Source organism: Misgurnus anguillicaudatus, chromosome 7, assembly GCF_027580225.2.
Source record: "Misgurnus anguillicaudatus chromosome 7, ASM2758022v2, whole genome shotgun sequence".
In the NCBI taxonomy this organism is placed as follows: domain Eukaryota; kingdom Metazoa; phylum Chordata; class Actinopteri; order Cypriniformes; family Cobitidae; genus Misgurnus; species Misgurnus anguillicaudatus.
This window is the reverse complement of record NC_073343.2, coordinates 41,595,005-41,617,451: the sequence shown is the minus strand read 5'-3', so window position 1 is coordinate 41,617,451 and position 22,447 is coordinate 41,595,005. Positions and strand designations below refer to the sequence as shown.

Genomic DNA, 22,447 nt, shown 5'->3' with positions numbered 1-22,447 from the left:
ATATATGATTAATCCCCCTAACCCCAACACCACACGGGCAAAAGCAAATTGGGCAAAAATGTATGGTTGTATAAAATAATACTAATTAGCCACCACATAAAATATTTAAGAATTGCCATAAAATAGCGTTAATAATAATATATACCATATAGACACACACAGATACACAGCAAACATATATATACCATTATTTACAATATATGGCTCAATATCTTCATACCACACATCCATACATAGTAAGCACCATTTCAAAACTTTTTGTCACCTCGTTTAGTTTCATTTAGATAAGAGAGCCTGCAGGTTCCCCTCAAGTATAAGGTGAGGTCACACTAAATTCTTGACACTGTAGCTTACAATATCATTCTGTTTTTCATAACTGCATATACATTTCTTGTATTTTCCAATTGTATTCTAATAAAAATAATAATATATGGTTACTTTACCCATTGCAGAAACAACAAATCTAATGGTGGCATGGTGGCCTAATGTGGCATTCACATCAGACGCGGAAGAGCCGGCAAGCGTGAGTGATTTACATGTTAAGTCAATGCAAAGACGCGAATGGGCATACTGTGGTGCGAATGGGGTGAATTGAGATTATAAATCTGAACTTTGGCTAATATTCACGCCAAGTTTACCAATAAGAAGTTTGCTCTAGTAGTCATGTGATTACAGGGAGCCAGCGGAGTTGCAGTAGCCCATCCCGTGACACGAATTTCCGCATGAATAGCCATTTCTCAATGTCAAAGAAGGATCCTTGGAAGCCAGAATTTCGAGGATGCTACGTCATCGATGTCCGTCGAAGGACTGTTCCAATGTCGAGGATCCTCGGAATTTCAGCCAAGGACTGAGTCCTTCGTTCGAGAAATATTCCATATACAGGAAAGGATGCACATGTGTATCCTTCGCGCTCTTCGCGTGCTAAAATCACCCACAATCCTATCCGTGCAGCGCCGAAAGCACACCTTTCATTGACGCAATTTGCACTTGCCAGCCTGTTCCATTTACGTGTTCTCCAAATGCTTAAGAGGAGCCTCGCCTAGCCTCTGAAGGAAGTGACTTGTAAGGACTTGTCCTGCCAAGGAAGTATCCTTGACATTGAGAAACGGCCAATGTCTCAAATGACTAGAATTTTACATGGAACTTTCACGCGCGAATAAACCGAGTAAACTTAACTACGCGTGAATGAAGCGAGTAAACTTAACTACGCACAAAAAGTGCATTTTTGCCACCTCTAACGCAGCTGGTGTGAACGCAGGGTAAAGCCTGATTTATAGTCATGCGTGAGCTCTTCGCCGTAGGTTACCTGTAGCCTGTGCATAGCTCTTCGTAGCCTGATGTACATCTCCCAAAAATTTTAACAGCACCTCGAAAACTGCGTCATGGGTTTTTCAGTTTGCGATGGTGAAAACAAAGATGGGCCAAGTTGAGGAATGATTTAACTCAAACTGCAACAAAAGTCGTTGTTTATTTACTTCCATCATTGCTGGTCTTCTCAAATCAGACACAACAAGTTGCTGTTTCTTCTTCATTTGTGGGTTAACTTGCCAAGTTTCTTTTTCATTGACGGTCGCCCTGCTACTGTGGTTACATGCGTGGATACTGCCTACCAGCAGTCTGCGCGTATGTTTGCATGTCAACGCAGATGACGACACAGATATATAAATGAAAACTGACGCGGAACCTACGCCGTAGGACCTACGCACAACTATAGCCTGATTTATAGTCGTGCGTAAGCTCTATGCCGTAGGTTAACCGTAGCCTGTGCATAGCTCTGCGTAGCCTGATGTGCACTTCGCAAAATTTTTAACAGCACGTCAGTTCTATGCGGACCGCAAGCGCTGTGATTGGTCCACCAGAACCCCTCCAGCCAGGTAAAAAAAACTGCGTCATAGGTATTTCTGTTTGTAATGGTGAAAACAAAGATGAGCCAAGTTGAGGAGTGATTTAACTCAGACTGCAACAAAAGTCGCTGTTTATTTACTTCCATCATTGCTGGTCTTTTCAATTCCAACAAGTTGCTGTTTCTTCTTCGTTTGTGGGTTAACTTGCCAAGCTGCTTCTTCATTGACGGTTGCGCTGCTACTGTGGTGGTTACAAGCATTGATACTGACTATCAGCTGCCTGCGCGTATGTTTACACGTTGAAGCAGATGATGATGCAAATGTATAAATGAAAACTGGCGCGGAACCTACCGTAGGACCTACGCACAACTATAACGAGCACTTAAGACTTTTGCACATTACTGTATTTGTGTATAGATGTATATTTAAACACATATACTGTATAATAATAAAACATTTTCCACATGCGTTTTGGGTGATCTGATCACAAGTAGTCAGGTGAGATTTAGTTAAGCACGGACCATGTGATCAGATCACAAAACAAGTGTAACGCTGGTCATAAAAGTGCAGTTAAACAAAAAAGATTGGGCACATTGCATTCATGTACATTCATGCATACAGAACATTTTCATACAGAAATATTTCGTTTTATACAGTATGGTTATATACCATTCAGAAGAGTGAAGGACAAAATATTTGTACATCTCTAGGCCGTATTCCTAGAAGTGAGCATGCCCTTCTCACTCCGAGCCCTTGAAGTGGGAAATCTGGAGGGAGAGAACAGTTGTGACTCATAACATATAAGCGTTTGAAATGCACTTGGCGAAGGGAGCACTAATAAAGCAACCTTATTTTCTTTTTATCTGGGACAACCCTTAGTGTGCCATCCCCCTCCTAAAGTGCCTGTCAAGGGTGCCAAAGTGCCATTTGGAATTCGCCTCTATTGTACAGTAGCACAATCTCTATTGAAATTAGTTTCCATGTGTAACAGGTCAGGTAATGCAAAGCAGCCTCTAAGCACTGGCTCAGCTGCTCACTGTTGTCATGGTGATCTTAATCACCACACAAACACCTACAGAAATGATAACAATCACCCGACCAAAGCCTCACAATATGTGCCAATGCAGAGATCAAGAGTTATAAAATAAAAACGTGCATATAGTACACTCTTCCTATTTCTTGTCTATTCCTAACCGAATTGGTCATTTTACTTTTATAAAGCAGTGCTTTTGTTGTTTGCATAAGTAACCGCAAAATGTTGACATGTGCTAAATAATGCATATCACATTGCTATTTTAACACAGTACACTGAAAAGTCATATTACATGTATGTGTTTAGTAATTAACACCAGAATGATCTCCGGTGCTTAGTGTTTCCAACTCTCTCTTGTGTAGAGGCTGCTAATTAAAAAATAATTAAGAGGTGGGGGGGAATCAAACATTGTTTGCGATCAAGTGCCGCATGACGGGGGTGGGCATAATTATGGTCTGCAGTCGAGAGGGTCGTGTCATCTCCACGGCTACCTCTCAACATCGATTAAACGCATGCCTTATCAGTGACACAACCAGAGCCGTCCACTTCACAATCAAAGAAAGACAAGGGACCGACACGCGGTGGAAGGGCCGTCTCAGCGGACCACCAATTACGTGCAATTACTCTGAGAGAGTGTGAAAGAAAGAGTGAAGCACAGGAGGTGGTTACATTAACTCCTGTACGCTCGCTCGCTCCAACGTACAGTCGCCGTAGTTACCGGTCTATTCTGGGATGTGAGCCCAGCTGACTGCACATTTATCTCGACTCTCATCTGTGAGCCATATAGGCTTGTGTAGGTGGGCAGGAGAAGTTCTGAAGCTTGGACGAGAAACGGCGCTGATGAAAAGTTTCCACAGGAGCAAAGCAAAAAGTAACGGTATACGTGCTGTGTTTGAGCCCGGGATCCTCCGTGGTCCCTGCAGTCTGCAAAGCATCATAAATGCATCATGTATTGTGTAATACTTTTCTTTATCCCAAATTACATCAAGCTAGCTTGATTTCAAGTACAGAGAGAAGTAGAAGAAGACGAGTGAGTGAATTAAACGGCGTAAGAGTGAGGGAGGACACCAAGATTAATGACACGCATCTACATTTAAATTATGTCTGATTCCTCATTAACTCCCCAAGTTCACATCGCCTCCCTCCACCTCCTCAAACGTACCCTTTGGAGGAGTGGTGTGGTTTAATGGAGAATATATCAGCCCAGATGATAACCTGACCCCTGATATGGGCATACAACCAATGACAGCTAATTAGGTGGAAATTCGCCCTGAACACACACACATACGCACACATACACAGCAAGCAGGTGTCTGACTGCTAGTAGAAACCATCTGATGGAGTTCTTCTTAGGTTGTACAGTAGAAACAATTTAAGGCACTATTCCTGCAATATTCATACAATGCTGTGTGATGGCATGTCTGCGTATTCAAAGTATGGGAGTGTTGGAGTCAAGCGTTCTGGGATGGGAGAAAAAAGATTGCTGGTTTAAACCACAGTAGGGTTGATTCATGATGTCTCATATAACATTTTATTGCTTTTTCATAGGTCAGGAGAATTAATGGAGTTCTTTTAAAGTTATGTTTAACCTTTGTGTCAAATATATATGCAAAAAGTCTGTTAGAGAAATAAAGAAGGCAAAATTTGACAACTGCTGAAATAAAGTACTAAGCTTTGAAATTAATGCGGATGCATTGCTGCTACAGTAATTAGCTTTGGGAAGAATTTGCTGAAAAATGTTTCAGTTCATAACAAATATATTGATGTTTCATTGCATACTTTGGTATCTAATCTAAGCACTAGCTTCTAAAACCCAAGATGATGAACTGTAGATGTGGCATAACTGGAGTCTTTTTCGTAGGAGAAAATCCAGAAAAGTCAGCTCAAAACATGTTCTCAAGCTGTCACTGGGGCAGTACCCTTAAAAAAGGTCTTAATATGTACTATTTAGGTACAGATATGTATACATTAGGTATCTTTGAGGTATTAATATGCACTCTTTGGTGTGTACCTCTGAGGTACGAATAACAAGTCTTTAGGTGCACAAGTGTACTTTTTAAAAGGGTACTGCCCCAGTGACAGCTAGAGACATTTCTTTATAACATTGCAAAAACAACAAATCTAATTCTGGCATGGTGGACTAATGGTGCATTCCCCCAGCCGCGGTAGAGGCGGCAAAAACGCGATATTCGCACGTAGTTGGACACTTGAACACTTGAGTTCACTCGCTTCATTCGCGCGTGAAAGCCACGCTTTGGCTTTGACTCCGCCACTTTGCTCGCTTCCTGTAATCACGTCACTACTACAGCAAGGGCCTGATTGGTTAACGCGGCACAGAAATCCGCCGAAGTTCATATTTCTGTATTTTCCTGCGGCAACCCTCAATTCGCACAGAACGTGCCATTCCCACCAGCCCCCGGTAGAGGAGGCAAAAACATAGTTGGACGCTTGAACATTTGAAAGCCGCGGGTGAAATTCTAGTCATTCGAGACATTTACACGGAAATTCGCATCATGGGAGGGGCTTTCCCGTGGCACCGCTCAATTCATGCGGAACGCGCCTTCCGCACGTACCACACTATTCGCGCCGCGCTTACCGCATGCCTAATCGCATCTTTGCATTTACCTAACATGTAAATCACTCGCGCTTGCCGCGTCTACTACATCTGGTGTAAACCCTACATAATGTTGCATTTTCCCCAGCCGAGGTAGAGGCGGCAAAAAAGCAGTGCGTGAAATTCTAGTCATTCGAGACATTCACACGGAAATCCGCGTCATGGGAGGGGCTTCTGCGACTCTGCTGAGACCGCTTCCTGTAATCACGTCACTACTACTACAGCAAGGTCCTGATTGTTTAACGCGGCACAGAAATCCACTAAAGTTCCGATTTTTCAACTTGCGCGTTTCCCGCGGCAACGCTCTTCCGCGCAGGATGCCTAATCGCGTCTTTGCATTGACTTAACATGTAAATCACCCGCGCTTGCCGCCTCTACCGCGGCTGGTGTAAACGCAGCATAAGACTGTACTGTACTGTGCAAAAGTCTTAGGCTACCATACCAGAATTAGATTAGTTGTTTTTGCAATGTTATAATAATCATATATAATTGTTTCTCAGTCTCTTTAATGAATACATCCAGATAACACAGGAAATGTATATACAGTATTATTAAACTGTATAAAAATGTAAACTGGTGTGTCAAGTTTTTAAGATTAACTCCCCTTCCACTTGAGCAGTAGCAGGAAACTGCAGGATCTCTTAAACCTAAATAAAATTAAATCATAATTTCTAATTTTAAATAAATTAGTCTTTTTACTTCATTCTGCTTAAAAACACTCAAGAGTGGTCACAGTAAACACCGACAATGCCTAAAGAAGAAAATTTATTTTTTTTTTTACATATTTCCTGTATTTTCTGTTTGCATCTTAATAAAATAGATTGAAAAATAAATATGGATGAACATTAAAACGTCTAAAACAACAAGTTTGTTGGTGGTGGCCTAAGACTTTTGCACAGCACTGTACATTTTGCAAAATATTTTGTTTTGCATTCGACAAAATTAGGGCAGAAAGGATAAATGACGACAAAATTTACTTTTTAATAAAGAGATCTCCAGTTAATTACTTACTATCTAAAAGAAACAATTCAGATATTGCAGAAATAAAAGAGATTTGCTTTCTGGTATATTATGACTACCGTGCCCTTGAAGAAATGCGCTTAACCTCAGGTTACTCCACAGGGACTGTTTCTTTAATGTAAGTGTATTATAAATGGAATAACAATTTAGGATTAAGCAAATGATGTCATGTCACCCTGTGGGTGTAGGAGTACCACCCATCCTGGACGTGAATTTTCAATTCTGTTTATACACTACAGTAACACTCGAAGACCTGAAAGAGAGAGAATGCTAATAAATTGGAAAATACTAAAGTGTTTTCTGTCTCTCAGACGTAAGAACCTTTTGCTCTGGATTGGCATACTGCATACACTCGGTCTAAACCTGACAATTAATCACCCGCCATTAATTATGAAATAAATAATTAGTCCCCAAAGTAGACTCCCAATGATGTGATTAAAGCAGACTAATTAATGTATTAATTGATTTTATGGTAATTTAATTTTCTGCTAGAATCTGTGGAGAATCAAGTTGAGTTTAATACAGAACCTGATGACAAAGGTCAGCTTAATGAGAGCAATGCTTTTTTATGAGTAACCAGGTTTATTTTAACGTGACATTTACATCTACAATTCAAAAACTGTGAAAAAGTAGTCTTGAATAAAGACAGCATGTCAGAGACATTAAAAAACAAGAAAAAAAACAGCATTCAGTGTGAATCGTACAAAAACATTCTGTATTTTGAATATCTGGTAAATTTTTAATCAGCTTGTGCTTCTACAAAAAGCTGAACAGATACACTTTTCACTGCTTGAATATTAACAATAAGTCATCTGTAAGGCTCGAGCATCTACATCTACCTTTGTATTCAACTGAAAGTATTTTAACACTTCACCTTAAAACTCCAAGTAACTAGCTGGGAAAATCCAAGAGTCTGCATTTTTCCCTGACAGCGGGTGTATGAAGGCGCTCCTAGGCTGTTTCAAATTCAAATTTCTAGTCTATTGAAATGAAATCGGTATGGAGAGAATGGGTACATTCAGAGAAAACCATTATAATTTGGAGTTGATTTTATTGTTTTGGTTAGTCTTACTGTGCAGCATCAGGTGAGGCGCACACACACACATGGGCGCACATGCACAAACAAATATACCAATCATTCTTCGGTAACCAACTCCACATAAACACAATAATTGACACATGAGGGTTTAATTGGCATGATTTACTGAGGGGGGACATGGGAAGAGGCGTGACAAATCAGCTGTTACTCTCAAACTCATTTCCACTGTTCCAGAAGCTTTGATAGCCTCAATAAGTGAACGCACCATTGCCTGTTTAACATTCAAATAATGCTAATGTTATAGCAAACTAAATAATAGATCAAAAGGCATTTATCACATCTGCGAAGTCCGGTGAATAAGCTAGTCACGTATGCAGTTTTTCCAGCTGAACAGCAGCCTTTCTATTAAAAGCATGAATACTGACGTTTGCCACACCAGTTATTTAGTGAATCATTGAAATGACTTTTCAGACCCAATGTATTTCTGAAGAAAGGAGAAATAAAAAGCTATATGTCATGACTTTGTGAAACACTTAGAATGATTTATATAACGTTTTGAAACACAAGATACAAGGAGGCGATTGCACATTCTAAATGAAATGCATAAGACTTTCACTTGGTTATTTAAAGGAATCATACATTACAAAAAACCTGTAATCATGTATATTGGGTGATAATGTCATGGTGTTTTGTTATACAGCCATTACAAGATAAAGATTTTGTGTTAGTGAGCAATAGTGAGGTCACAACAGAGGGTTGTAGCTGTTGTTGTGAAAGTGGGCAGTTAATGATGTGGCTGTGACAGCGTATCCATGGAAACCCTGAGATGTCACAGCATCTGTGAAGAGTAAGCGTTTTCATTTTGTCAATGGAGGGCATTGTTGGGGAACATTGCATTACAAGTATCGCTACATTTATTGCATTGCCCCTTGTAAAAAGTAGCTAATTATGTTAGATTATTACGATTTATGGAAATTTACCTAGACGCTGTTGCATTTCTTTTGCATTAAAAGCGTGTGGGTAGGCTACTTCTCTAGAGCCTTAACACAGCAAAGTTGGCACAGAATCTGCATCTGAAGTGCCATATATGCAGCAAAACATAGAGTTTACACAGACTTCGTAATGCAGTGAAGAGGAGGCATAAATGTATTAAAACAGGAATTACAATTGCAGGAAAATGTGCGTCATATGTCGAATGTAATTGACTTTTTAACTTAATATGTTCTCAGATGTCAAGTTTCTATTTCTGCAGTTTTGTGCTGGGCATTCCCGCCTACTGTGAAATCTCACAGGCCCAAAATCCTAAAAGTGCCAATACTAAGATACTAAAACGGCTAAATACACGCTTTTAGACCTCACAGCAAATAAAAGATTTCTGCCAAACAAATGCACTTTTTAAATATAATTTAATTAGGGCCCGAGCACACCGGGGTGTGAGGACCCTATTGTTCTTCAAGGAGTTATTAGGGCCCGAGCACCGAGGAGCAGGCCAGAATGGCCTGCACCGAAAGGTGCGAAGCCCTATTGTTTTTGCTCGGATTTATTCTTTTTTTTTTTTTTTTTTTTTATTATTATTTTTATTTTTTTTAACACTTTTGGGCATTTTGGGTGCCTTAACATACTCGAAAACTCTTGAAATTTGGCACAGACGTCAGAGTCGTCCGTCATTGCGAACGGGCAAAGGCTGGAACACGGGCGTGGCACGGGGGCTCTGTAGCGCCCCCTGTAATGCAAAAACAAACAGGAGTGCGCAGATCGGGCAAACATGTACGCACATTTACGAAAGTTGGTACACATATAGATATCATCGACCCGAACAACTTTCGCACTCTAACCTATTAGCTCCGCCCAACAGGAAGTCGGTTATTTTGGATTGTTTAAAAAATGCATGCGGTGAACTTTTAAATACTCCTCCTAGGGGATTCATGCGAATGACACCAAACGTGGTGATCATGATGTCGAGACATTGTACTTGCTAAATTGCGAAGGGATTTTTGATATCTCGAACGGTCCTGCCATGGCGAGGCGACAAAGTTGTGGCGAAATCAGAGAAACAGGAAGTGTCTAATATCTAAGGCAAAAAATGTCTTATTGTGATGCCAAGCGGGGTGTTTGTTCGTCTGAAGATTCCGATTGCATCAATGTGCCTATTGTGAGTCTCAGGTATAGCGCCACCACCAGGCGCCAGGAAGTGTGTTAGTCATGAACTTTTAAATACTTCTTTTAGGGAATTCATACGATTGACACCAAACGTGGTAAACATGATGCTGAGACATTGGACTTGCTAAATTGCGAAGGGATTTTTGATATCTCAAACGGTGTTGCCATGGCGAGGCGACAAATTCATGGCGAATTCATAGAAACAGGAAGTGTCTAATATCTAAAGCAAAAAATGTCTTATTGGGATAAAAACGCAGTGTGTATGTTCGGCCAAGGATTCCGATCGCATCGATGTGCCTATTGTGAGTCTCGGGTATAGCGCCACCAACAGGCACCAGGAAGTGTGGCAGTCATAAAAGGTGGATTTTTGACAGTTCCATGCGATGTTCTTTTAAATACTCCTCCTAGGATTTTCATGCGATTGACACCAAAAGTGGTCAACATGATGCTGAGACATTGTAGATGATAAATTGCGAAGGGATTTTTGATATCTTGAATGCTGCTCCCATGGCAACACGTCAAAGTTTACTTTCATTTTCCGGCATATTTAAGCACTTGGCATGCACTTTGGGTGCCTTAACATGCTCGAAAACACCGGGAATTTGGCAGAGACCTCAAAGTTGTCGGCCATTAGGACCGGGCAAACACTGGAACATGGAAGTGGCTGTAGGGCTCTGTAGCGCCCCCTGTAAGTAAAAAAAAATATTGGTGCACAAATCGTGCAAACATGTACACACATGTACGAGAGTTGGTACGTATATAGATCCCATCGACCCGAACAACTTTCACGATCAAACCTATTAGCTCCACCCAACAGGAGGTCGGCCATTTTGGATGGTTTTAAAAATGCATACGGTGAACTTTTGAATACTCCTTCTAGGGGATTCATGGGATTGACACCAAGCGTGGTGATCATGATGCCGAGACATTGTACTTGCTAAATTGCGAAGGGATTTTTGATATCTCGAACGGTTCAGCCATGGCGAGGCAACAAATTCATGGCGAAATCAGAGAAACAGGAAGTGTCTAATATCTAAGGTAAAAAATGTCTTATTGTGATGACACACGGGGTGTTTGTTCGTCTGAAGATTCTGATCGCATCGATGTGCCTATTGTAAGTCTCGGGTATAGCGCCACCACCAGGCGCCAGGAAGTGTTGCAGTCACAAAGGTTGATTTTTTTGACAGTTCCATGTGATGTTCTTTTAAATACTCCTCCTAGAATGTTTATGCAATTCACACCAAACGTGGTCAACATGGTGCTGAGACATTGTAGATGCTAAATTGCGAAGGAATTTTTGACATCTCGAACACTGTTGCCATGGCAACGCTTCAAACTTGACTTTTATTTCAGGCATATTTAAGGCTCTTGGCGTGCTTAGATTAACTTTAAATTTGGCACACACATCAGAGTTGTCGGCTGTTAAGTGTTGACAAAAAGGTCAGACATAGGCGTGTCTCTTAAGTGGCTCACTAGTGCCCCTGTTTGTCTAAAATGTGGGGTTTCTTTTACCTACAGTCCCCAAATGGGTCAGTAACAACATTAAATAGCCAACTGATATTTACCCACTTGATGCCCTTGCCCACCGTGCATCGTTTTCTCGGACGCACCGTGTAGCGGTAAAAAAACGTGCGAGGGCCCGCCATCGCTGCTTGCAGCTATATTTATTATTTTTTTTCTTTTTCTCCGACTTCAGCGGGACTTTAGAGGGCCTAAACATACTCGAAAACTCATGAAATTTTGCACAGATGTCAAGAGTGATGAAAATTTACATGTGGTGTAGGCTTTAGAATTAGGCGTGAGAAAATGGCTCTATAGCGCCACCTACAAATTTTCAACGAAGCAGCCCTCGGACTGTGTTTGACGTACAATTACGAAATTAGGTACGCGTCTGTAGCATGACAAGACCTACAAAAAAGTCTCTTGGAGCGAAGCCGTAAACCAAACAGGAAGTCAGCTATTCGGAGTTATTTTTGTGATTTGGGCGCAGTTTTTGTCATTTCCAGACGTCATACTTTAACTAACTCCTCCTACAGTTTTCGTCGGATCATCTTCATATTTGGTGAGTGTCATCTTAAGGCCTTTGTAATGCTAAATTGCGAAGGATTTGACTCTACATAAAAATTTGTGTCGGTTCTGGCCCGACAAAGTTTGATGTTTTCCAATGAAACAGGAAGTTGCTGGAACTCATGCATACAATGTCCGATCTGTCCCAAATTTCACATGATTGCTAAGAGTCCTGACCTGAACACATCTACATAACAATTTTAATTTATAGCCATAGCGCCACCAGCTGGCAACCTGAAGGAACATGTTTTAGCGCCACTTTCAAATATTGAATGAAGCAGCCCTTGGACTGTGTTTAACTTACATGTACGAATTTCGGTATGCTCATGTATTATTACAAGCCCTACAAAAAAGTCTCTTGGAGCAATGCCCTAAACCAAACAGGAAGTCAGCTATTTTGAATTATTTCTCAGATTTTGGCTCAGTTTTTCTCATTTCCAGCAGTCATAGGCTGCGTCCGAAACCGCATACTGTATAGTAGGTACTGAATTAGATGAAGTACCTACTTACTTAGCGTTAAAACAGTAGGTACTGTATAGTATGAATCCTGGTAGTATGAATGAGATTCGGACGTACTACATCCGCCATGTTGCTACATCACGTGACATACGTCGTCATCACGTCATGTCATTTTAGCGCGAAAACAACCGCATGCCCCGTCTTCTTCGTTGGATAACTCCTCTCCCGGGGCATCATGGGATAGTGAAGCGTCCATCGTATGCACACTGCAAAATCTAACCGGAAGTAGTAGGTCATCCGGGTACTTTTCGCATACTGTTTTTCGAATACTATGTATTCGGACATACTACTCGCCTCGCCTACTGCTTTTCGCGTACTATATAGTAAGTAGTGGGCTGTTTCGGACGCAGCAATACTTTAACTAACTCCTCCTACAGTTTTCGTCGGATCATCATCATATTTGCCGAGTCTCATCTTAAGGCCTTTGTGATGCTAAATTGCGAAGGATTTGATTCTATATTAAAATTTGTGTCTATTTCGGCCAGCCAAAGTTTGATGTTTCGCTATGAAACAGGTTGCTGGAACTCAGGCATACAGTGTCCGATCTGTCCCAAACTTCACATGATTGCTAAGATTCATGACCTGAACACATCTACATGTCAATAGTCACTTATGGTTATAGCGCCACCAGCTGGCAACAGGAATTGACATGTTTACAATGATTATCCAATGTCTGATCTGTCCCAAACTTCACATGATTAATAAGAGTCCTGGACTGAACACATCTACATGTCAATAGTCACTTATGGTTATAGCGCCACCAGCTGGCAACAGGAAGTGACATGTTTACAATGATTATCCAATGTCTGATCTGTCCCAAACTTCACATGATTAATAAGAGTCCTGGACTGAACACATCTACATGTCAATAGTCACTTATGGTTATAGCGCCACCAGCTGGCAACAGGAAGTGACATGTTTACACTGATTATGCAATGTCCGATCTTTCCCTTACTTCACATTATTAATAAGAGTCCTGGACTGAAGAAATCTACATGTCAATAGTCACTTATGGTTATAGCGCCACCAGCTGGCAACAGGAAGTGACATGTTTACACTGATTATGCAATGTCAGATCTTTCCCTTACTTCACATTATTAATAAGAGTCCTGGACTGAACACATCTACATGTCAATAGTCACTTATGGTTATAGCTCCACCAGCTGACAACAGGAAGTGACATGTTTACACTGATTATGCAATGTCTGATCTGTCCCAAACTTCACATGATTAATAAGAGTCCTGGACTGAATACTTCTACATGTCAATAGTCACTTATGGTTATAGCGCCACCAGCTGACAACAGGAAGTGACATGTTTACACTGATTATGCAATGACCGATCTTTCCCTAACTTTACATGATTAATAAGAGTCCTGGACTGAACACATCTACATGTCAATAGTCACCAGTGTTGGGCAAGTTACTAAAAAATTAGTAATTCGTTAGTTACTAATTACTTCTTTTAAAAGTAACTGAATTACTCTACCGGTTACTGTATATCAAAAGTAATTAGTTACTTAGAAAAGTAACTTTTAAGTTACTTTTATGTCTGCTTTTTAAATGTAAATATGAACAGTACTGAACAGTCAAACAGTAAAATTATATGGATGGGCTATTTTACACGTAAGACTCTAATATATCACATACTGTAGGAGCCTATTTTGCTTTAGATTCAACCTTTGAATATTTTTGTTAGAAATTATCTTAATATGTAAACTTAGTTTATTTATGTATATCATTTAGACCATTTAGACAAATATTCTGCATGTTTACAAAAATATAAAATGTGTTAAAATTGTGTAGTGTCTCTTTAAAAATTTGGAGACAATTGTGTCAACATGTCAAATTTTGTAAAATAAATTATAATTTTTCTGATTTCATATTTATTTTAATAAGTTAGAAACGTCTCCGCTGTGTCCTGCTGACAGGCGCGATGCGCATGCAGCAGATGAGGCAAATTATGGGTCCTCCGAAGGTTAGACCGTCTCATTTCAGTTCTCTTCGCGAACTTCTGAGCGCCTTGAATGGCCGAGTGCTCACCTTTTATTGCATGCTTAGTAGGGTGCAGCCCTTGAATTGGAACACAGCTTGTGAAGCTTGCCGCAGGGACTGCGCTCTTTGGTCATATATTGTTTGTTTTCTGTTGGATTTAAATGATACACAGGATTAAAGGAAGATATTTATTCAGAAAACGGAGTAGGCTACGTGGATTGTTTTGTCGGACGGACACAGAGCGAGTGGATTGTTTTGTCAGACGGACACAGAGCGAGTGGATTTTTTGTTCGGATACGGAGAGACTGAAACTAAAACTAAAAGCGAGCTCACACATACTATGGAGTTTTAACACGGGTGTACACCGCAGTGTGAATATTTTAGTGGAAACAACAATCGCGGATCGTTCTCTTCCATGAAGCCGATGTAAACATCTAAGAATATATGAACATTTCTTAGATTTATTACCTTTGTGGACTACAAATGCAAGTTGATGTCATACAGCGATTGCTTGGTGAAGATAATTTACAAACATGAGACCGGATGGATTATGACTTGCGCACAATTTTTAAACAAAGGTATGTTGTCCCGTTTAGATTTTTCATGTTCATTCTATATGCACTGTCAGCTATAATGAAGTGTAATGAATCATTGCGCCGCCAACTACGGTCCTGCGACGTCAGATATGTCTTGTCTATTTTTTACAAAATAGAGTAACGCGAGTAACGAACTCATTTAAATTTCAGTAATTGTAATTGCGTTACTTGATTTAAAAAAATAGTGGAGTTACAGTAACGCGTTATCCATCACTGATAGTCACTTATGATGCCAATAGTCAGTTACGGTCATAGCGCCACCAGCTGGTAACAGGAAGTAACATGTTTACAATGATAATGCAATGTCGGATTTGTCCCAAACTTCACATGATTGATAAGAGTCCTGGACAGAACACATCTACGTGCCAATATTTACATGTAGTCACTCATACTCACACACACTCGCTCACTCACTCTCTCTCTCTCTCTCTCTCTCTCTCATGCTATCTTACACGATGCTACCTCGCTGTCATTTGTAATTAGCAACAGGAAATGTGGCACATTATACTACACTTTCAAATGGTTCACCTATGTTTACATGCTTAAATGCCTATTTACTACTGTTCCCTTTAATTCTTATGCCACGGCGTGGCGGTGTCAGGTGTGCGAGGGCCCTTCCATCACTGCTTGCAGTTTTAATTTCATTTATATTGGGCTTTTACCAATGCCTATTGTTTCAAGGCAGCAGTCCAGCTAAACATTACACTACAATGTCCATTTTGAGCAGTTCTCTTTAAATCTGTAATGGAATTAGCCAAAAAATGCCATAATGTATTTGTCGGCGAACCCTTTGTGAGCAAGCCATGGTAACAATGTCAAATATATTTTATCAGGAAAATGCATTAAATCAAAGTAAAAATTAGTAATTATATATTAAAGAAATAGTTCACCCAAAAATAAAAATAATGTCATTAATGACTCACCCTCAGGTCATTCCAAACTCATAAGACATTTTGGTCCAAAAATAACAAAAATGACGACTTAATTCAGCATTGTCTTCTCTTCTGCGTCTGTTGTGAAGCACATGCGCAAGACTTAAGTCACGTGACCCGGATGACGTGTTATTATCCTCAGACAAGTTTGCGAAGCCCGAGCACACACACACACAAAAAGCTGGGGCGCACCAGATAACATGTCAGCTGCATTGTAGTTCATCCACTTCAGTCACGTGACTTTAGTCTCGCTCATGCGGTTCACAACAGACACGGAGGAGAAGACAATGCTGAATAAAGTCGTAATTTTTGTTATTTTGAGTGACGTGGATGACGTGTTATCCTCAGACAGGGCACACACACAAAAAAAAAACAGCTGGGGCCCACCAGATAACACGTCAGCCGTGTCGAACACCATCCACGTCCCTGCAGCCCCGTGACTTTAGTCTCGCGCATGTGCTTCACAACAGACACGGTGGAGAACACAATGCTAAATAAAGTCGTAATTTTTGTTATTTTGAGTGATGTAGATGACGTGAATTTTTGTTATTTTGAGTGACGCGGATGACGTGTTATCCTCAGACAGTGCACACACACAAAAAAAAAACAGCTGGGGTGCACCAGATAACAGTTCAGCCACGTTGTACGTCATCCGCGCCACGTGACTTTAGTCTCGCGCATGCGCTTCACAACAGACACGGAGGCGAAGACAATGCTGAATAAAGTCGTCATTTTTGTTATTTTGAGTGACGAGGATGACGTGTTATCCTCAGACAGGTTTACGAAGCCCGAGCAAACACACACAAAAAAAAAACAGCTGGGGCGCACCAGATAACATGTCAGCTGCATCGTAGTTCATCCACTGCAGTCACGTGACTTTAGTCTCGCTCATGCGCTTCACAACAGACACGGAGGAGAAGACAATGCTGAATAAAGTCGTCATTTTTGTTATTTTGAGTGACGTGGATCACGTGTTATCCTCAGACAGTGCACACACACAAAAAAAACAGCTGGGGTGCACCAGATAACACTTCAGCCACGTCGTACGTCATCCGCGTCACGTGACTTTAGTCTCGCGCATGTGCTTCACAACAGACACTGAGGAGAAGACAATGCTGAATAAAGTCGTAATTTTTGTTATTTTGAGTGACGTGGATGACGTGTTATCCTCAGACAGGGCACACACACAAAAAAAAACGCTGGTGCGCACCAGATAACACGTCAGCCGTGTCGTACGTCATCCGCGTCACTGCAGTCCCGTGACTTTAGTCTCGCGCATGCGCTTCACAACAGACAAGGTGGGGAACACAATGCTGAATAAAGTAGTAATTTTTGTTTTTTTGAGTGACGCGATGACGTGAATTTTTGTTATTTTGAGTGACGCGGATGACGTGTTATCCTCAGACAGTGCACACACACAAAAAAAACAGCTGGGGCGCACCAGATAACACTTCAGCCACGTCGTACGTCATCCGCCTCACGTGACTTTAGTCTCGCGCATGCGCTTCACAACAGACACAGAGGCGAAGACAATGCTGAATAAGTCGTAATTTTTGTTATTTTGAGTGACGCGGATGACGTGTTATCCTCAGACAGGTTTGCAAAGCCCGGGCACACACACAAAAAAACAACTGGGGCACACCAGATAACGTCAGCCGCGTCGTACGTCATCCGTGTTACTGCAGTCACGTCACTTTAGTCTCGCGCATGCGCTTCACAACAGACACGGAAGAGAAGGCAATGCTGAATAAAGTCGTAATTTTTGTTATTTTGAGTGACACGGATGACATGTTATCCTCAGACAGGTTTGCAAAGCCCGGGCACACACACAAAAAAAACAACTGGGGCACACCAGATAACGTCAGCCGCGTCGTACGTCATCCGTGTTACTGCAGTCACGTCACTTTAGTCTCGCGCATGCGCTTCACAACAGACGCGGAAGAGAAGACGATGCAGAATAAAGTCAGATTTTTTTTATTTTTGGACCAAAATGTATTTTCGATGCTTCAACACATTCTAACTGACCCACTGATTGGTGGGGGGGGGGGGGGGGGGGGGGGCGGGGGGGGGGGGGGGGGGCGGGGGGGGGGCGGGGGGGCGGGGGGGGGGGGGGGGGGGGGGGGCGGGGGGGGGGGGGGGGGCGGGGGGGGGGGGGGCGGGGGGGGGGGGGGGGGGGGGGGGGGCGGGGGGGGGGGGGGGTGGGGGGGGGGGGGGGTGGGGGGGGGGGGGGGTGGGGGGGGGGGGGGGTGGGGGGGGGGGGGGGTGGGGGGGGGGGGGGGTGGGGGGGGGGGGGGGTGGGGGGGGGGGGGGGTGGGGGGGGGGGGGGGTGGGGGGCGGGGGGGGGTGGCCGGGGGGGTGGGTGGGGGGGGGGGGGGGTGGGGGGGGGGGGGGGTGGGGGGGGGGGGGGGGGGGGGGGGGGGGGGGTGGGGGGGGGGCGGGGGGGGGGGGGGGGGGGGGGGGCGGGGGGGGGCGGGGGGGGGGGGGGGGGGGGGGGGGGGGGGGGGGCGCCACCGTGGGGCGGGGGTGCTGGGGGGGGGGGTGGGGGGGGGGGGGGGTGTTGCAATGTATGAGCTGGGTTTACACATGTAGTTAGTCATGTAATTTACATTTAATATATGTTTAATAAAATTATAAAAAATATATCCCGTCCAGTAAACTTTTTTGTTTGTAGACGTCTGAAAATAACACATTTTAGTGTTGCAATGGCAATATACCTTGAAGCCGTGGTATTTTTGCTTAAGGTTATCATACCGCAAAAATCTCATACCGCAAAAATCTCATACCGGCCCATGCATAGTTGTTTGAATTAATGTAATGACAAATGGTGTTTGTTTGAATAATGTCAAACGTCTTTAAGTTTCTCTCAATTGTTGCCATCAGGAAAGAGTGGACTGGCCTGGCTTGCTTGCGGGCCCCAGTTGGAGGTGGTCCATGCAGTTACTGGCGAGCGTGTCTCCGCTTACCGCTTCAGCGGGGTGTCCGAGGATCCGCCCACGGTGTTGGCCGTGCGGGATTTCTGTTGGCTAAAGCGAACAGGGCTTCTCGTGGGTCTGGAGGAAGGTGAAGGCAGTATGTTGTGCCTTTATGATCTTGGCATCTCCCGTGTTGTCAAGGCTGTGGTCATACCTGGCAAGGTAAGTGTGAACAGCTTTATTGTGTTTTATGGATGAGTTTTTGTATTTTCTTGCCTTGATGTTTAAAATGCAGAGACTAGGGCTGTCGCGCAATTAATAGCACACAAAATAAAAGTTTGTTTTTGTGTTTTTTGTGTACTGTATGTAGTAATTATGCATGTGTATATAACACACACATACAAGTGTTTCTTAAATATATACATAAATGTTTGTGTATTTATGTATACATAATAATTACAGTATACACGCATATATTAAGCAAACACAAACTTTTATTATTTGTTAATTTGTTTTTCATTGCATAGTACCCCACGGTTTGGGTCAGGTCAGCTCACCTCACTTTGGCTTAGTTAGCTTTTCCATCGAGTTTAGTAACAATTCGGAGTGGGAGGGATTATAAGCATGTTGTTAAATTTGAGCTGCCTACTGATGTGACATCATGTGAGAGCGTCGTTGTACATTCCCATGGATTCATTTATTTTTCAGTCCGCTACAAAATAAAAATTGCTTGCACATTGCGTTCATCACTACCTCTGCTTCACATGACAATTTCTGTACAAACACCCGTGGCGTCAGTCGACGCCCTCTGCTGAGCTTCATTTAAGTTGCATTTAACCATATATGCGGAAGTGCGTGTCGCGAATGTGCCGCCACAAACAAAAAGTCTGGTAAAAAACTGTTATGGTGTTCCTGATTCACAACCTGTGGATGTGTTCATCGCTAAAAGGGAGTTTAGGAACTTACAGCAAAGCACAGATGATAACAGGTTTACTCGAGACGGAGCAAGCATGCATGAGGGTAAAGCTAATCTTTTACATTATAGAAATGACACTGGTAGTGACAATTCTCTCAGACCAATAAGTGATTTACAGTGTTTTCGCGTCACGTTTTGGTATCAGCTTGGGTTGCTTGGAACCCCGACCGAGGTGGTACTAAAAAAGTATCTGGTACTACCTACTGCACCCAGTGGAAAAGCTCCCAAAAGTAAGGTGACCCAAACCAAACCGTGGGGTACTATGCAATGGAAAAGCGCCATTAGTGCTTTTAACCAAGAACCAGTGCTTAACCATTCCACACCGGTTGTTGCATAGAGACTACTGTGGATGATAAGGTGACCAAAAAGCTCATCATCTCCTTGTCTTAAACAGATAACAGCCATTGAGCCCTTGGTTAGCTATGGAGGGGCCAGTGCCAGCACACAGCATCTGCATCAGAGTCTACGTTGGTTCTTTGGAGTTGCTGCTGTGGTAACAGATGTCGGTCACGTTTTGCTGGTTGACCTCTGTCTGGATGACCTGTCTTGCAGGCAGAGTGAACTGGAAGCCTCAGGTGAGATTGTGACACATGGTGTTTTTTTTTTTTGCCTTAAAAAATATCCAAAGGCTTTATATTAAAATGATGTCACATCAGTAGGCAGCTCAAATTTATATTAACCTCAAATTACTTTTGTGTGTGCTTTGACACAGATTTGGAAGTGGTCTCTCCCTCTGAGATCCCACGCTTTAGAGAGGGTGCGATTCAGCAGGGCAGACACCTGTGCCTGCAGCTCAGCAGCCCCACAGATACAGGGGTAACAGCGCTGCAGTATATACAGCGGACCAACCAGCTTGCTGTAGGCTTTGCTGATGGCTACCTGCAGCTCTGGAACATGAAGACCCTCAAAAAAGAGTTAGTGAAACTTCAGAGTACTTTTAAAACCAGAATAATGAAGTCTCTTTCATTGTACTTTAAAGTAAACATGAACCTGTCCTCTTTCGCTCTCCAGATATCACTCACGGCTAGAGGGTGGCAGAGTGCCCGTCTACGCGTTCACGTTCCAGGAACCAGAGAATGATCCCCGAAACTGCTGCTATTTGTGGGCCGTGCAGTCAGCACAGGATCAGTAAGTTTGCTGTCTCTATGACCAAGGACACAACCATCCCATTCGATTTTTAGTGTGTACATTGCACCTTATGATTTGAAATTGTTGTTTCAGTGAGGGGGATGTGGTTAGCCTTCATTTATTACAGCTGGCCTTTGGAGAGAGAAAGTGTTTGGCCTCAGGGAAAATTATCTATGAGGTAAAATAAATAGACTAAGCAGTTCTGTAATATCCATTTTAAATATACAAACTTATGATATACACTGTTGTCGCTGATAATGATTCAAACTTTGATGCTCAGGGTCTAGAGTATTGTGATGAGCGATATAGTCAGGACCTGAATGGCACGGCGTTCCCACTCAGGGCTCAAACTACTAATACTCGTTTGATCGGCTGCCAGACTATAGAGAAGTTTCGTCACCATCCTGATCGCGATGACAGCATGAATGAAGGTTTGTTCACGTGGCTAGCCTTATTGTTTACGTGCAGTGTGCTTGATGTCAGGTCAACTTTACAAGTTTTTGTTTTTTCTTCAGCGGCATCTCCGGATACAAGCGTATCAATTTTTAGCTGGCAAGTCAAGCCTTACGGACAAAGCCAGCCATCTACCTTCATTGGTGTTTTTGATATTAACAGATGGTACCATGCTCAGATGCCAGACTCACTAAGGTAAGAGGACATGTGACCAAAGCTTCAAAACAGTAATAAACTTCCATAAGGCCTACGTGTTTGTGCATATGTAAATCGTGCTCTGTATGTTATGATTTCTGATGTTTTTCTCTTGTTTCTTGCTCAGAACGGGTGAATCTTTGAGAAATTGTCCTTATCTGGCAGTGTGGTCTCTTGACTCTGTGGTAGAGATGACTGCTTCCTGTCCTCTGATGGACCTTATTGTTCATGAACGCAGTCTAAGTAGGGGCCTGCCTTACACCTGCCCCCCACCAGAGCAGTTCTTTAATCCCACAACCTACAACTTCGGCAAGACACAGATTCATTTTTTATTATAATTTATGGAATGTGTACTGGCTTTATAAATGTCTAATAACACTTGTTGTTTTTTTCTAGATGGAAGTTGTTTGCTTAATACTGGAATTGTGCACTTTACTTGCTCTGGTCATCAAAAAGAGGTTCGTTTTCATCCACTCTTTTATATTGTATGCCTAATTCTATTTATTCTTGTGCATTAAAATCATACTCTCCACTCTCAGACTCTGAGCTACTTGAAGAAGCTGGCTCCAAGTTTGGGCGACAGCATTACTAATGGATACCCGCGCTGCCTTATGTCTGGTCTCCTGTCCTCTCGTCTTGCTGATGTCCAGCCCTCTAGCCTCTCACAGGTCACACACACCTTTCATTCGACATTACCTTGTGTAGGATTGGTCATGAGGACTAACTTGAGAGACAGTGAAGATGTTATGAAACTAATACTTTTTTTTGTATTTACAGGAAGAGCAACTTGATGCCATCTTATGCACCGCTGTAGAGACGAGCTCCTTGGGATTCATCACTGGCTGTATTAAACAGTGGACCACTGAGGGTAAAAATGATGCTTTAGTACTTTGTTTTAGTATATTTAGAATATAGTCTTTTTCTTTAATGCCAATAAATGACCTATACTTATAACTTTCTTTGCC

The 22,447-nt window shown here is 42.4% G+C and overlaps 1 protein-coding gene across 1 annotated transcript in view; it reads left to right on the top strand.

The window, feature by feature from the left end:
• The window catches only part of LOC141365216 (protein ELYS-like), a 54,975-nt gene that overhangs the window by 15,205 nt on the left and 17,323 nt on the right, over window positions 1–22,447 (top strand). The window contains exons 3-13 of the mRNA XM_073869185.1: window positions 18,699–18,952; window positions 20,101–20,281; window positions 20,419–20,620; window positions 20,718–20,834; window positions 20,928–21,012; window positions 21,115–21,265; window positions 21,350–21,482; window positions 21,610–21,791; window positions 21,879–21,940; window positions 22,022–22,150; window positions 22,260–22,350. Coding sequence (XP_073725286.1) covers window positions 18,699–18,952; window positions 20,101–20,281; window positions 20,419–20,620; window positions 20,718–20,834; window positions 20,928–21,012; window positions 21,115–21,265; window positions 21,350–21,482; window positions 21,610–21,791; window positions 21,879–21,940; window positions 22,022–22,150; window positions 22,260–22,350 — 1,587 coding nt within the window. The remainder of the gene's footprint in view (window positions 1–18,698; window positions 18,953–20,100; window positions 20,282–20,418; window positions 20,621–20,717; window positions 20,835–20,927; window positions 21,013–21,114; window positions 21,266–21,349; window positions 21,483–21,609; window positions 21,792–21,878; window positions 21,941–22,021; window positions 22,151–22,259; window positions 22,351–22,447) is intronic.